This window comes from Anomaloglossus baeobatrachus, chromosome 1 (assembly GCF_048569485.1).
Source record: "Anomaloglossus baeobatrachus isolate aAnoBae1 chromosome 1, aAnoBae1.hap1, whole genome shotgun sequence".
NCBI classification, from domain to species: Eukaryota; Metazoa; Chordata; class Amphibia; order Anura; family Aromobatidae; genus Anomaloglossus; species Anomaloglossus baeobatrachus.
This window is the reverse complement of record NC_134353.1, coordinates 479,676,304-479,691,436: the sequence shown is the minus strand read 5'-3', so window position 1 is coordinate 479,691,436 and position 15,133 is coordinate 479,676,304. Positions and strand designations below refer to the sequence as shown.

General features: G+C 50.2%; 1 protein-coding gene across 1 annotated transcript in view; it reads right to left on the bottom strand.

Annotated features, from left to right (window-relative positions):
- Positions 1-15,133, bottom strand: part of CPAMD8 (C3 and PZP like alpha-2-macroglobulin domain containing 8) — a 299,461-nt gene that overhangs the window by 157,633 nt on the left and 126,695 nt on the right. Inside the window, exon 15 of the mRNA XM_075314975.1 lies at positions 9,304-9,467. Within this exon, the coding sequence (XP_075171090.1) occupies positions 9,304-9,467 (164 nt within the window). The remainder of the gene's footprint in view (positions 1-9,303; positions 9,468-15,133) is intronic.

Genomic DNA, 15,133 nt, shown 5'->3' with positions numbered 1-15,133 from the left:
GCCCCGATCACTCAGCACTTGTTCTGCATTGAGGATACAGTGCCGAAGCCATGGTACTGTATCCTCAATGCAGAATGCCCGCACCATATCCGCAGGACATTCCGCAAATAAACCACAGCATGGAAACAGACAAAGTTGTGCTGCGGTTTTCTGGGAGATCCTGCGGAATGTCCTGCTGATATAACCGCAGGACACTTTCCCCCATGGGCACATAGCCTAAGGCTATATGCACATGCTGCAGTTTTTTCTGCACACAAACTGCAACCAAAACTGCACCTTGTCAGAGACCCTGGGAATGTAAACAAAAACGCTTGTAATGTAGGTGCGTTTTTGGTGCATTTTCGATGTGTTTTTGATGCATCACAGCTGCGGAGAAGATGGAGGGAGCACTATCTTCCCATCTTCTCCCCGGCCTGTCTCTGTGTATATCGCACTGCACTCGGATGACATGCAAGTGGAGTGCAATGTTTCTGTGGCGCCCCTGACCCGGTCAGGCACCACAGAGTATTGCACCCATGCGGGAGCAATGCTTCCAGGTAATCTCCAAAGGCCAGGATGAGGTGCACACACAAACATATAGTGACCAGGCCTCCCACATTACCAGAGGGGACCCTTGGGTAGCCAGAAGGAGTTAACTTTCAATTCCCAGCTGGGGGTGTGTTCAGGGGCTGGTTGCTAGGAAGCAGGGCAGAGAGAGAGGAAGAGGAGAGTCTGGAGGAAGAAGTTGAAGTGTGTGGAAGGGAGCAGAGGAGCTCTCGTGTCAGACAGGTCCTGAGGAGTGCAGTAGCTGAAAGCGGGGGACAAAGGAGTACCGTGGGTCGGCCTGAAAATCATCCAGAGAGAAGGGTGGCTGAGTACGGAGATCCCGGTATCCGAGCACACAAGGGGAACTAGGTCCCCAGTACAGGCAGCAGATCATCATCCAGAGCTGCTTAACCTACAGGTGGGGGGGGTACTTCATGCCCTCACCACGACTACACAGAGCTTGAGCCAAGCAGCAATCACCAGGCCCATAAGGGGACAGGGCCAGAAGCCATCCCACCAAGGCCACGCTGCCGGCAGACGAGCCAGAGAGAGGGGAGCAGGGTGGTAACAGCTTCCCTGGAGGGGTCCTACCACGCTTCAAGCAAAGGATCCTCCTAAAACAGAAAGAGTGCAAGGAAGGCGAGTGGACAGCTACCCTCAGAACGGCCTCCTGGAATTCCTGGTTCAACCTGGTTATCACAGTGTCGCCCGGGCATCTCACCGTGACCTCCAAACAGTGAGTAAACACGTTGAAAGACTTCTTGGACTGTGTTTGAGTCATTCTGCGACCTGTGGTCCCACACACATACACCGGGGCCTGGGGCTTGCCTCACTCTCAGGGGGCTAATATACTGACTGCACCCACCATCAGCCCCAGGCATCCCTTAATCTGCAGTGGCGGTCCCCGCTGACCGCAATACTGAGAGTGGCGTCACGACAATTCTAAAAGAAGGTTCCCTACCTGTGACCAGACTGTTCCATCCACGTGGAGTCCCTGAAGGTACTGCACCGACACATACTAGCGGGGCTTCACAACTTCTGGCGTCACGAACAGGATAAGGACTAGACCTGTTCAGACAGGTGACCGTGCGCCTCAGAGGTCCGACCGCAAAAATTGAACCGCCGCCATATTGCCATCTTCAAAAGCGCGCGCTGCAGCCCACGCGAGGGAGAAGAGCACCGCCCACGAAGAGGTGTGGCCGCCCCAGAACCCCCACAATTCGGAGAGCGTTCTGACCCAGGAAGTGGAAAGGGGGCGCGGGGATTTTTGAAGAAAAATGGACGCTGCAGGAGGTAATGCCCCTGGTCAGGGCGACGCAGCCCAAGCGATGCCAGCCCCCGTCGCGCTGGACGCAGCAGCGCCTGGTGCCGGTGCCGCGGTCGCAGCCGCGCCGGCCGAAATCTCCCCCATAATGCCAGTTTCCTTGCTGTATGTCCCAGGAGCGCAATGGCTGCCCCAAAACGCCGGTAAAATAGACACGTTGACCGGGTTTAAGAAGAAGATCAACACCCTGCTAGACATGCACGCGATGACTGGTAAGCAGAGGGCCGCTGTGGTGCTGGGACAATTGACTGAAGCAGCAGAATTGGAAGCTGAGTCCTGGACCAATGATGACCGGAGCTCTGTTGAGACCATCTTTGCCAAACTAGCAGCTGCTTTTGAACACCGCACCGAGGGAGAGCTGAGGACGGACTTCTATAACTGCCGGCAGAAGCCCCAAGATAGCATAAGAGCCTATGCCCTCAGGCTGCAGGCTGCACTACGGGCTCTCAAGCTGGTGGACCCTGTCAGTGATCAGGAAGGAAACCGGATGATGAAGGAACAATTCTTGCGGGGCCTGCGCTCTCCTGAGGATGGGAAGCAGATGAAGCTGTGGTCCCTGGAACACCCTGACGTGGACTTTGCCATTCTGAAAGACAGGGCAGTGAAAGCACTCCAACCTCCTGTGGACACAGACCCCGTCGCACCAGCATGGCCTGCCAGTTCCACGGCTGCAGGAGCGGAATCCTCCTCGCAGGCCCTGGTAACTGCAAAAGGACTCAACACGCCAGCAGAGACCATAAATACACTATCCTCCCAGGTGCAACAGCTCACTAAGGACGTCGCACAAATCCTGAAAGCAATGCAGTTGCCCTCAGAGACCAAAGTCCCTCATCGGATCCTGCTAGCTGACAACCCAGAGGACGTCCCTTGGATGCGGAGGAGAAGAGGTCCCCCAACCCGAGGCAGGAGCAGTGATCGCTATGACTCATCTGGACAACCCATCTGTCGTCGTTGCCAGGAGGCAGGACACTATGCAAGGGCCTGTCCTTTAAACGAGCCAAACCTGGGGCCGGGGGCCAGTCCTCAGGATTAAGAAGATCAGGCCCAAGTCGCTGCTGTGATCAGTACGTGGGTGGACGTCCTGTCCTGTCCATTGTCCTGGACGGGATCCCTACCCCGGCATTATTGGACACCGGCTCTCAGGTCACCACGATCCCGTATGTCCTTTATCGTAGGTTTTGGTCGGACGACGATCTCCGACCACCGGACCCCTCCCTCACCATCTATGCTGCCAACGGACAACCTATAGACCAGATCGGGGTCAAAGAGGTAACCATAAAGGTGGGAAGGCAGGAAATGAAGGGACAAGGACTGATTGTTGTGGACACTGATATTAGAGAAAGGAACCCGCAAATGATTTTAGGCACTAATGTCATAGAAAATTGCCTAGGGGAAGTGTTGTTGTTGCTTCACCAGATTGTTGAAGGTGCTGAGGGCAGGTCGCAAAGAGCCTTGCAAAAGGAGATCCGAATCATTCTGAGGAAGCAACAGGTAAAACAGACTGGCGGTGAGATTGGTAGTGTACGGGTGATGGATGCAAACCCCATTGTGATACCCCCACGGAGTGAAATGATGATGTGGTGTAGAGCAGCGGTAGGTCTCAGAGGACAAGATTACCAGGCTGTACTAGAGCCCACTCATTCAGACCACTGGCCCACGATTCTGACAGCCAGGGGGGTAGTTGATGTACACAAGGGACGAGTGCCTGTACGAGTGTTGAACTGTGGGGAGGAGGAAGCCAGACTACCAAGGTACGCTACCATAGCCAAACTGTTTACATGCTCAGATGACGCCATAACACCTGTAGGTCCCCTGACACAAGCTGACTCAAAAGAGGGCGAGACCTCCCAAAAGCAGTTAGAGGATTGGTGCCAGAAACTACACGTGGGGACTGACTCTACACCCGACTACCAGAAACATGGGGTTTACAGGGTCGTGCAGGAATACGAGCAGGTCTTTAGTAAGAACCCACTAGACTTTGGTAGGATCAAAGGGGTGCAACATCACATACCCACAGGCAGTCATCCTCCCATTAAGGAAAGACATAGGCCTATTCCGCCCCACCACCGTGCGGAGCTGCCGCCCCACCACCGTGCGGAGCTGCCGCCCCACCACCGTGCGGAGCTGCCGCCCCACCACCGTGCGGAGCTGCCGCCCCACCACCGTGCGGAGCTGCCGCCCCACCACCGTGCGGAGCTGCCGCCCCACCTACACCCCACCTACTGTCTCCTCCCCAAAATCCTTTAGGATGTAAGCCCGCAAGGGCAGGGCCCTCTTCCCCCTGTGCTAGTCTGTCTATTGTAACGTGTACATGTATTCTGTATGTAACCCCCTCATGCACAGCACCATGGAATCAATGGTGCTCTATAAATAAACAATAATAATAATAATATTCCACCAGCCCATTACCAGCGCAAGTATCTGTAGCAGAAGAAGATCGGGAGAAGACGGCCTTCACCACCCCAATGGGCCTCTGTGAGTTCAACAGCATGCCATTTGGACTCTGCAATGCCCCCGGGACCTTCCAGAGGCTTATGGAATGCTGCCTAGGGCACCTCAACTTTGAGACCGTCCTGCTCTACCTGGATGATGTCATCGTGTACTCCAAGACCTACGAGGACCACCTGAAACACCTGGCTGAAGTCTTTGAAGCACTATCCCGATATGGAATGAAGCTGAAACCATCCAAGTGCCATTTACTGAAGCCAAAGGTCCAGTACCTAGGTCACGTGGTCAGTGCAGAAGGAGTAGCACCGGACCCAGAGAAGGTCACAGTCATCCAGGAATGGCCCACACCTACTACCGTCCGGGAGGTACGTCAGTTCCTTGGCTTGGTAGGCTACTACAGAAGGTTCATCAAGGGCTACACGAAAATGGCAGCGCCTTTGCAAGAGCTCCTGGTAGGCCACCCAAAGAAGAAAGGAAAGATCTCCGGCCCGCCATTTCACTGGGGAGAAGCAGAAGAACACTCCTTCAGACAGATGAAAGGGGCCTTGACGGGTGAAGAGATCCTAGCCTACCCTGACTACGGTCTGCCATTCGTACTGTACACAGATGCCAGTAATGTGGGACTGGGAGCAGTGCTTTCACAGGTGCAGGGAGGCAAAGAGCGTGTGATTGCTTACGCCAGCAGGAAGCTCAGGCCTACTGAAAGAAACCCAGAGAATTATAGTTCATTTAAGCTAGAGTTCCTGGCCATGGTATGGGCTATCACAGAGCGGTTCAAGCACTACCTGGCAGCCACCAAATTCACAGTCTTCACGGACAACAACCCCCTGACCCACTTGGATACTGCTAAATTGGGTGCCATGGAGCAGCGTTGGGTAGCCCGGCTGGCGAATTATGACTTTACTGTCAAGTATCGAGCTGGCCGCAAGAACGGCAACGCAGATGCTCTGTCCAGGATGCCTCACCTAGCAGACGAGGGTGAAGATGTAGATGATCTTGAAGAGATTGAGCTGCCAGCGTTCCATCGCCATGGAGCAAAACAGTGTCGGCAGTTGCGTGCCAACCGCCAAGAGGTGACCCTGAACCCACTACCTCACTACAACTGGAAGGAGACCCAGGAAAATGATCCAGCGGTAGGCTTGGTAAAGCAACTGATCAGCCAGCCTGGCGCCAGCCTTGACAAAGGAGCCCCACCTGAGGCACAGTACCTATGGAAGGAGAGGGGTCGATTATTCATCTATCAAGACAAACTTTACAGGAGCATCATTGACCCGAGGACGCATGAGAAGGTGTGGCAAGTGATTGTACCACAGAAGGATACGAGGATGGTGCTAGAAGCCTATCACAATGGTGCAGGCCACTTTGGTTGGAAGAAACTGGAGGCCCTACTTAAAGTAAGATTCTACTGGGTGGGCATGAGATCTGCCCTAGAGAAGTGGTGTCGAAACTGCGGGCCCTGCAATCTTAGAAGAAAAGACCAGCACAGCCAGAGAGCACCACTCCAGCCAATCCAAACTAAACGGCCCCTGGAGATCGTGGCCCTGGACCATGTAAAGTTGGCACCCAGCAGACAAGGCTACAACTACGCTCTCACTATGGTTGACCACTACTCCAGATTCCTGGTGGTAGTACCAGTCAAGGACTTGACAGGTCAAACTGCAGCCAAAGCTTTCCAGACACACTTCTGTCGACCACATGGCTATCCAGATCAAGTGCTCACTGACCAAGGACCAGCCTTTGAAGCTGAAGTGTTTAAGGAGTTTTGTAACCTATACGGCTGCCAGAAGATCCGTACTACGCCTTACCATCCTCAGACCAATGGCATGTGTGAGAAGATGAACCACATCATTCTCGATCTCCTGAAGACGCTCCCACTAGAAGAACGAAGTCAGTGGCCGGAAAAACTGCCCGATCTAGTGGACATGTATAACAACATCCCTGTGAGTTCCACGAACTGCACACCGGCATACCTGATGAGGGCCAGACCAGGGAGATTGCCAGTAGATCTGGAAATGGGAGTTGAGACCCCTGAAGACCATCTACAAGGTGCTGATTGGGATTCCAACCGCCAAGCCCAATACAAGAAAGTACAAGAGTGTGTGGAGCGAAGCCTGACTCAGCAGCGTGAGAAACAAGAAAAGGCCTACAATCGAAAAGCACCTGCTGTTCCTTTGATGCCAGGAGATATAGTTCTCAAAAGAAAGAGAAGACGTCATAAACTTGACAATCACTGGGAAGAAGAACCCTATACTGTGTTACCATCGACGCTTAGCAATGAAAAGACATGCCTTATCAGCAAAGATGGAGGAAAAACAACAGCTGTCGTTTCTAGAGATCGCTTAAAGAAATGTCCTGAACAACTAAGAATCCCTGAAGAAATTCCCAACCCTTTGCCAGTTCAAGAACCAAAAGAAAAGATGATCCATACTGTACTTGGAGATTTTCCAGCAAGTTGGCCTCAATACAATGGAGCAGTAGTTATTCCGGTTATTACATTCCCTCAATCTGGAGAAGTAAGAGACCCAGAAGAACCTGTTCAGAACCTGGAAGAGCCAAATGTAGCTGAAGCAGAAGACCATGCACTGGTATCAATACCCAGTACACCCATTATTCACATTGAGACACATACATCGGGTGGGAGGACACAACCTCAGACAGATGACAGTATAGTACTGCGTAGATCAACCCGCAGCAACTTTGGTCAGCTCCCATTACGCTATAGAGAAAGTACAGTTTAGTTCAAAGTGACTGTATGAAATGTAATGTTTAACCTGTTTACAGTTAAGTAACGTTTAAGCGAAATGTGCCCACAAGGACTATTGTGAGACCTCCTTAAAATGTTAGACCACTGGTTATGAACTGGCTTTAACCACAAACTTTGCATTGTAAAAAGTTGCCTTCTTGGTATCAACCACAGAGTCTGCCTGTTGAGGGGCATGGCTCTGCACCAACAAGGGGGCACGCCTGTTTATGGGGCCTGCCCTCCAACACTCGGAAGCGGGTACGCCTGTTTATGGGGCCTACCTTACACCACTCTCCTCAGGAGAGGAAGATTGGAGGAAAGGTCTGGGGAATGTGATGGCCCAGACCTGGTCACCAAAAGGACCGGCGACCTACCTCCTGGAGGTTTTTTGGGTGGGGTTCGGACATGTGGGTGGTTGGTGGTGGAATGGTACCTGGTATGTTTAAATGTAAATAATTGCCCCTGCGTGGGAAAAGTTTGTATTTACCTTTTTCTCTTGTCTTTGCAGCCCGAGGACGTGCTGATGATAACTAAGGGGGAATGTGGCGCCCCTGACCCGGTCAGGCACCACAGAGTATTGCACCCATGCGGGAGCAATGCTTCCAGGTAATCTCCAAAGGCCAGGATGAGGTGCACACACAAACATATAGTGACCAGGCCTCCCACATTACCAGAGGGGACCCTTGGGTAGCCAGAAGGAGTTAACTTTCAATTCCCAGCTGGGGGTGTGTTCAGGGGCTGGTTGCTAGGAAGCAGGGCAGAGAGAGAGGAAGAGGAGAGTCTGGAGGAAGAAGTTGAAGTGTGTGGAAGGGAGCAGAGGAGCTCTCGTGTCAGACAGGTCCTGAGGAGTGCAGTAGCTGAAAGCGGGGGAGAAAGGAGTACCGTGGGTCGGCCTGAAAATCATCCAGAGAGAAGGGTGGCTGAGTACGGAGATCTCGGTATCCGAGCACACAAGGGGAACTAGGTCCCCAGTACAGGCAGCAGATCATCCAGAGCTGCTTAACCTACAGGTGGGGGGGGTACTTCATGCCCTCACCACGACTACACAGAGCTTGAGCCAAGCAGCAATCACCAGGCCCATAAGGGGACAGGGCCACAAGCCATCCCACCAAGGCCACGCTGCCGGCAGACGAGCCAGAGAGAGGGGAGCAGGGTGGTAACAGCTTCCCTGGAGGGGTCCTACCACGCTTCAAGCAAAGGATCCTCCTAAAACAGAAAGAGTGCAAGGAAGGCGAGTGGACAGCTACCCTCAGAACGGCCTCCTGGAATTCCTGGTTCAACCTGGTTATCACAGTGTCGCCCGGGCATCTCACCGTGACCTCCAAACAGTGAGTAAACACGTTGAAAGACTTCTTGGACTGTGTTTGAGTCATTCTGCGACCTGTGGTCCCACACACATACACCGGGGCCTGGGGCTTGCCTCACTCTCAGGGGGCTAATATACTGACTGCACCCACCATCAGCCCCAGGCATCCCTTAATCTGCAGTGGCGGTCCCCGCTGACCGCAATACTGAGAGTGGCGTCACGACAATTCTAAAAGAAGGTTCCCTACCTGTGACCAGACTGTTCCATCCACGTGGAGTCCCTGAAGGTACTGCACCGACACATACTAGCGGGGCTTCACATTTCACACGTATCCATAGACTTGTATGGGTGCGTATGAGCCGAGACTCGCTGATATGGCATGAGAAATCAATCCCAGATGGACACTGCCCCATAGCTTTGCACTAGAGTGAGAGCAATCCAATGTTTTATCAGATTTCACTCGTCCATGCAAACCGCAAGTGGAACCGAGGCCTAAAGCTCAGAGTCTGCACTTTAAGCCCATATTGATTATATAACTGTATTTTGAATATGCTTTGGTAAACAGTTAAAATACCAATTTTTGTGTCATTGTCCAAATATTTCTGGACCTATCTGTAGGGGTCAATCACTGATATGGCCGCCCACTGGACCCCCAATCTCAAAAAGAGCAAAGTTTTAAATGATGAAAAACAGGTTACATTGAATTTATTCTCACAAAACTATGTACCAATCTGGTCAGCTCCCCCGGATCTATGACACAGCGCCTACAGATTTTCATGGTAACAGGTTCCCTTTAATCATGTACAGAACATAGGATTCAAAAAAATCTACAGAAAATAAAACCGTACAAGAAAAAAGGAATATGTTTTACTATCTTAGTTTTTTTTTTTTTTTTAAAAATAATACATTTACTAGGTATAAGAAGGTAGACAAACTACAAGCAATCTTGACAATTACCTGGTTCTCAAAAGCTGGTTTTATTAGAATTTGGGTACTATCTGTAACCCCTTCTCCATTCTCTCTTACATAATAAACCAACAGGCGGCTCAAAGGGGCCATAATATGCGTTACCAGGAATTGAACATGTGTCATCCACACTTCGGAGTCACCAGATGAGAGATCTGTTGATATTGGAAAAAATCATAGCAGCTAAAACATATCTAATGAACATTACATAACAACCCAGCAAAACATCGTATCCTGATGACAGAACTGTAATGCAAACCGCAAAGTGTAATGACAGCGAATGGGAAAAAACAGGGTGTTATTGGAATGCATCAAAGAAAGGATCTTGTGGAATGTAGAACTCATTGGAAAACCCTTATGAAAGCACAGGCTAGTCAGCATATATCATCATCCTTCTGTTTAGGTGTCAAACACTGAAATGTTAAAACATATTTATTAGGAAAGATATCATAAGTTAAGCACTTTGGATTCACAAAAACACATTTTTATTATTTTTCTCAACACATTAGGATCCTTTCAGACCAACTTTATGGCATGGCATTTCTCAAAAAATATTAAAAAAGGTATACTTCTTTATATGCAGACCATAAATGCAATTGTATGGCAACTGCCTTTTAATTTCATGGTATATGTATATATTTTTTTAGCTATACAGAATAGTATAACTTTCTCTGGCATTATTAGCTGAAACAAGTATCCAGATGCAGATACGTCAAAATGTCAAAAGCACAGCCTTTTTTAATACATTTTGGGCCCCATTCATCAAGACTGGCGATTTTCCCAACGATCTTGATGAGAGGGCGTGCTGGAGTCAGTGATAGCTGTTACATTAAACACCGCAAAAACTCTTAATGATTCACCAGCAACTGAGAGGTTCCTTGCCGCAATTCTTACTCCAGTCACAGACTAGAGTAAGATTTCTAGAATAAGGAGCATCACAGCTTGTCAAGAATTAAACGAGTTGTGGCATCACACTTCGCTGCACCTACATCCAGCCCTAGCTTCACCCTTTTTGAGCAAAACTGGCTTGAAAAGTCGCAAAACTTTTACATAACTGAGTTGCGCAAACATTTTACGGCTTTTCAAAAAGATTTACACTGAAATCTGGATAAATTGCCTTGATGAATTAGTGTCTTACTACTTTTTTTTCATATTTAAAAAGGTATTCCCCTCTCCAAGATCCTATCACAAAGTACAGCAGGTGTAGTAATAATAATAATAATAATAATAATAATAGCAAATACTTCCAATTAGAATTGTAGTATAGTTCTCCTTATTAGCTATGTCGTTTACCTCATGTGCAGGTGTAGCACCCACAGGGCAAGGGTTAACTTTACTCGTCGCTGGGCTTGATGATGTCAGGTCTGGGGATGTCACGGGTGGCTCTGCCCGCTTTTGTGGCCCCGAGGTGTACAATAAAAGGGAAGGATGGTGGAGGATAGGGGTAGTAGTTGGAGATGAAAGTTATCGTGACGTCACCTGCGGTACGTGGCCAGGGATTTAGCCGCCGCTGCTGTCGCTGTCCTCTGGGGCTGAAGGTAGTAGTAGCTAAGGTGTTTCTGCTCCCCTCGGATGATGAGAGTGGTAGTATACGTTGGGGGGCAGGACTGAGGGCACCGACAGTAATTGGATGACACAGACTGATTGTTTCCTTTACCTCTACTTGTTGCTGGTTAATGTCCCGAATTACAGTGGTCCGGTCAGCCTGAAAGCACTGGGGAATTTCCTTTTGCCGTGTGTGATGTATGCCTTCCTCAATACGCTTGATGGTGGGTTACTATGGCTTGAAGTCTCACATCGTCCCTCGTCTTCTTGGCAATCTGCCTGGTCCCCTATGGCGGGCAGCGCGATATGGGGCCCGCTTGTATTACTGCGGCCCCGGGCTCTATTTACTGCTTTACCGTGGGAGTCTCCGTTTTGCATGGGGATTTTAAATCTCCTGTCCTCTGGGTTTTACTGCTGGGCAGTTAGTACCCGACAGTCGAGGACACCGGTGTCCTGATCTCTGTGCTCGGTCCTGGAAAGCTCAGAGCAAGCTCTCAGACAGCAGCATGTCTCTTTCCTCGCCACTACTGTTCTAAAGTTTTTCCTTCCTCTTCCTGTGTCTAACCCCTTCCCAGCCCAGAATCCTACGGGATGCTAACCCCAAACAGGACTTGAGCTCCCCCTTCTGGCCTGGATTGGTAAGTGTTGCATGCGATGTTACCTAACACAGAGAGTTCCCCATTGCTTCCAGGCATAGCATTGCCTCCCCCCCGGTGAGAACAATGCCACTATGGCTCCCATGACCACTGGGGTGCCACACAGGGCATTGCAGTAGTTGTGACCATGAACAATTAACTGTCACTATATGAGTGGTAGTAACCATGGATTTCTAAGTTACAATGACCTGCACAAGAGGTAAGAGACATAACTAATTGGAGGTATTTGCTTATATTCTTATTATACCTACTACATATTGGGATATGGTCTTGGAGATGGGAATAACCCTTTAAGTATCTCCTTAATAGATGATCTAAAAGTGATAATTTGCATGATACGGAATCATAATCACAAATATAAAGACAAGTTTTTAAAGGATTTTCTGTGATTTAACATTAACTTCTCCAATATAGGGTCCATGCTAGGACTCCCCAAAAAGCAGAATGAGGGGCCAAAGGCAAACTCTACAGGCCCCTAACCTACTTATATAGAGCTGTAGTGCCAAACACAGTGGAATTGTAGTGGCGGCTGTTACTGCAGTGATAGGCAGTGGTGCTGCTGTAAAAACTAGTGTTTCCTGGGGAAAGATAAACTCTAAAGGGGGCTTTACACGCTACGATATCGTTAATGTTTGGTCGCCGGGGTCAAGTTGTTAGTGGCGCACATCCGGCATCATTAACGATATCGCAGCGTGTAATGCTTACCAGCGACCTTAGGCGACCTCAAAAATGGTGAAAATCGTTCACCATGGAGAGTCGTCCCAAAGTCAAAAATCGGTAAGGGTTGTTTAGCGTTGTGGTTCATCGCTCATGCGGCAGCACACATCGCTATGTGTGACACCGCATGAGCGAGGAACGTCTCCTTACCTGCCGCCGGCCCCAAAGAGGAAGAAAGGAGGTGGGCGGGATGTTACGTCCTGCTCATCTCCGCCCCTCTGCTTTGATTGGCCGGCCGCTTAGTGACGTTGCGGTGACGTCGCTGTGATGCCGAACGTCCCTCCCCCTTGAAGGAGGGATTATTCGGCAGTCATAGCGACGACGCCGACCAGGTAAGTATGTGTGACGCTGCGTAGCGATAATGTTCGCTACGGCAGCGATCACAAACAATCGCATGCGCGACGGGGGCAGGTACTTACACGGTCGCTATCGCTAGAAATTGCTAGCGATATCGCTACCGTGTAAAGCCCCCTTTAAACAGTAATTGACAAGAAACCTGTTTAGCTGTTGTAGAGCATTGCTTTTTAAAGGAAACTTGACAGCTAATTTATGCTGCCTGATCCATGGGCAGCATAAATTGGAGACCTGCACTGATATTACGGCCACCTTTACAATTAAAGACAGGTCTTCTCCATGCTCCGCTCCTCTGGATTACCGTGTGTGTCACTCAAGGGGTGTGGGCGGGGAGAGTCGCATGTTCCTTCGCTGGCTTTTGAAAGTATGTTTTGTTTTAAATGGCTGAGAACATTTCAGAGTAAAGTTGCCAAGTATGAGCAGAAGCATCACACATGTTTGTCTGTAGGCAACAATCTCTGATTTAGGCCTGTTTCACACATCCGGCATTTCGGCGGATGCTGGATCCAGCACGCATGCAGTACATTCATTTACAGTGGAAGCGCGACACCATGCGGACAAATTTGGTTGTGCATGAAGCATACAACCGCATGGTATCACGCTTCCACTGTAAATGAATGTACTGTACTGCATGCGTGCCGGATCCGGCATCCAGTGAAATGCCAGATGTGTGAAACAGCCTTAGTAACACAAGATTTCTACTTATTTAAAGGGTTTATCCACCACTTTGCTACTTTTACCTATGGGGCTAAGAATTTACATGCAGATAGTGTGGCACCCCAGGGTTGCCACAGTAACAACACAAAGGGTTAACTCCCCACACACAACACCAAGACCTCCTGGCCAGAAGGGGGAGACCAAGCTGCTTCCCTGTATATTCTGCTGGGGGGGAGGAAATGGTCAGGAGTAGTTTCAGTTTGGAAGTTCAGTGCAGAGCACTGAGGAGAAAGGATCTGTAGGTTGGAAGCTGGCTTTAGCTCACCTCAGGATCCACTGACCAATTCCAGGCCTAGCTGAGGGTCTGAGGGAAGGAGACAGAGTACACAGAGGAACATTCCTGGGAGACAGAGCATTGCAGAGCTCATCCCCAGTGGAGCACACAGAACGGATGCTGGATCCGAGACTGCAGGTTACATACTGCACAGTTACCACCAGAGAAGTGAAGATTTCAGATCTTTCACCTGTACCACAGACACAAGCAACATAGGAGAGTTCAGGAACATACTAGTAAGGACTCGAGTTGCCTGTCAGGTCGGTACCGAGGAGCACAGGGCCGGCTGCATAGTTCACGCAGCAGCAGGGCCACAGACACACAGTGCAGGCAAGGAAGCCAAAACGGCCCGGCTGGGTGGGAGAAGCCCTGAACCCCTCACAGACTCCGTGGACAGTACTCTGCTGAATACCATCACCAGTAAAGACAAAGAAACTGCAAAACCGTGAGTCTGCCTGTTTATTGTGCTCGTGTCCTGCACTCCCCCCCATAGACTAACATACTGCCCCGGGGAAAAGGCTCTACCCGTGGGGAGCCGTCCCATCTCAAGCTGCCTTCCATCACCCCGGAGGTTCTGCAGCAGCGGTGGTCATCTCTGATCACATTCCACGGGTGGCGTCACGAACATAACCCCCCTTTTTATTGTGGAACCAGGGAGCACAGACCGGGTCACGACACCGTGATCCCCTTTCCAGAAGCGACCCCTTGGCCCGGTTCTGGGTATCCCCTTAACCCCTGGCGACACAACTTTGGCGTCACGAACAGGATGCGGACTGGACCCGGCTGCAACCCGGGTGACGTGCGCCTGTAAAGACTTATTGCATCGCATAAAAGACTTGCACTGTGAATTGTTGCAACAAAGAACGGACTTTAAACTTTGCAAAGATACCTGGAAAAATCCAAAAACATCATTGGTAACATTTTCCAGGCGCCATCTTTAATCACGCCATTACCTGCTACGCGCGGGAAAACATCGCGCCTAAACTAAGACTCCGCTCACTGCTTGCAGAGGAAGTGCGCTCGGTGCTGCGACTCGAACGAAAACGCAGAAAAGTGTCCCAGGCTTACTGTCAAGAAGACTGGTGAAATTAACTAAGGGGGCGCAAAGATGTCGCAGCAGGGAGACGCTGTTGTACCCGGAGGTGCAGCGGCACCTATCATGCCGTTCCTGATGCCGTACACCCCGGGTGCAGTGTGGCTGCCGCAGTACTCAGGTGAGCCCAACACACTTAATGACTTTATCGGAAAGCTAAAAATCTACTACAGCATGTACCCCCTGACAGAAGCTCAGCGTGTTGGTATGCTTATGGGACAGTTAACTGGCAATGCCCAGCGGGAGGTTACATCCTGGCCGGACGATGCAAAAGACACTGTAGAGCATATAATAGCTGGACTAAAAGCAGCTTTTGAATCCACTGCTGGCAGCCGGGCTAAAATGAGGTTCTTTGGATGCAAGCAAAAACCTAGAGAGAGCGCAAGAGACTTTGCCTTAAACTTACAGGAGGCGCTCAGAGCACTTAAATTAGCAGAACCTGCCTTAGCCCCTGGAGCAGATAAG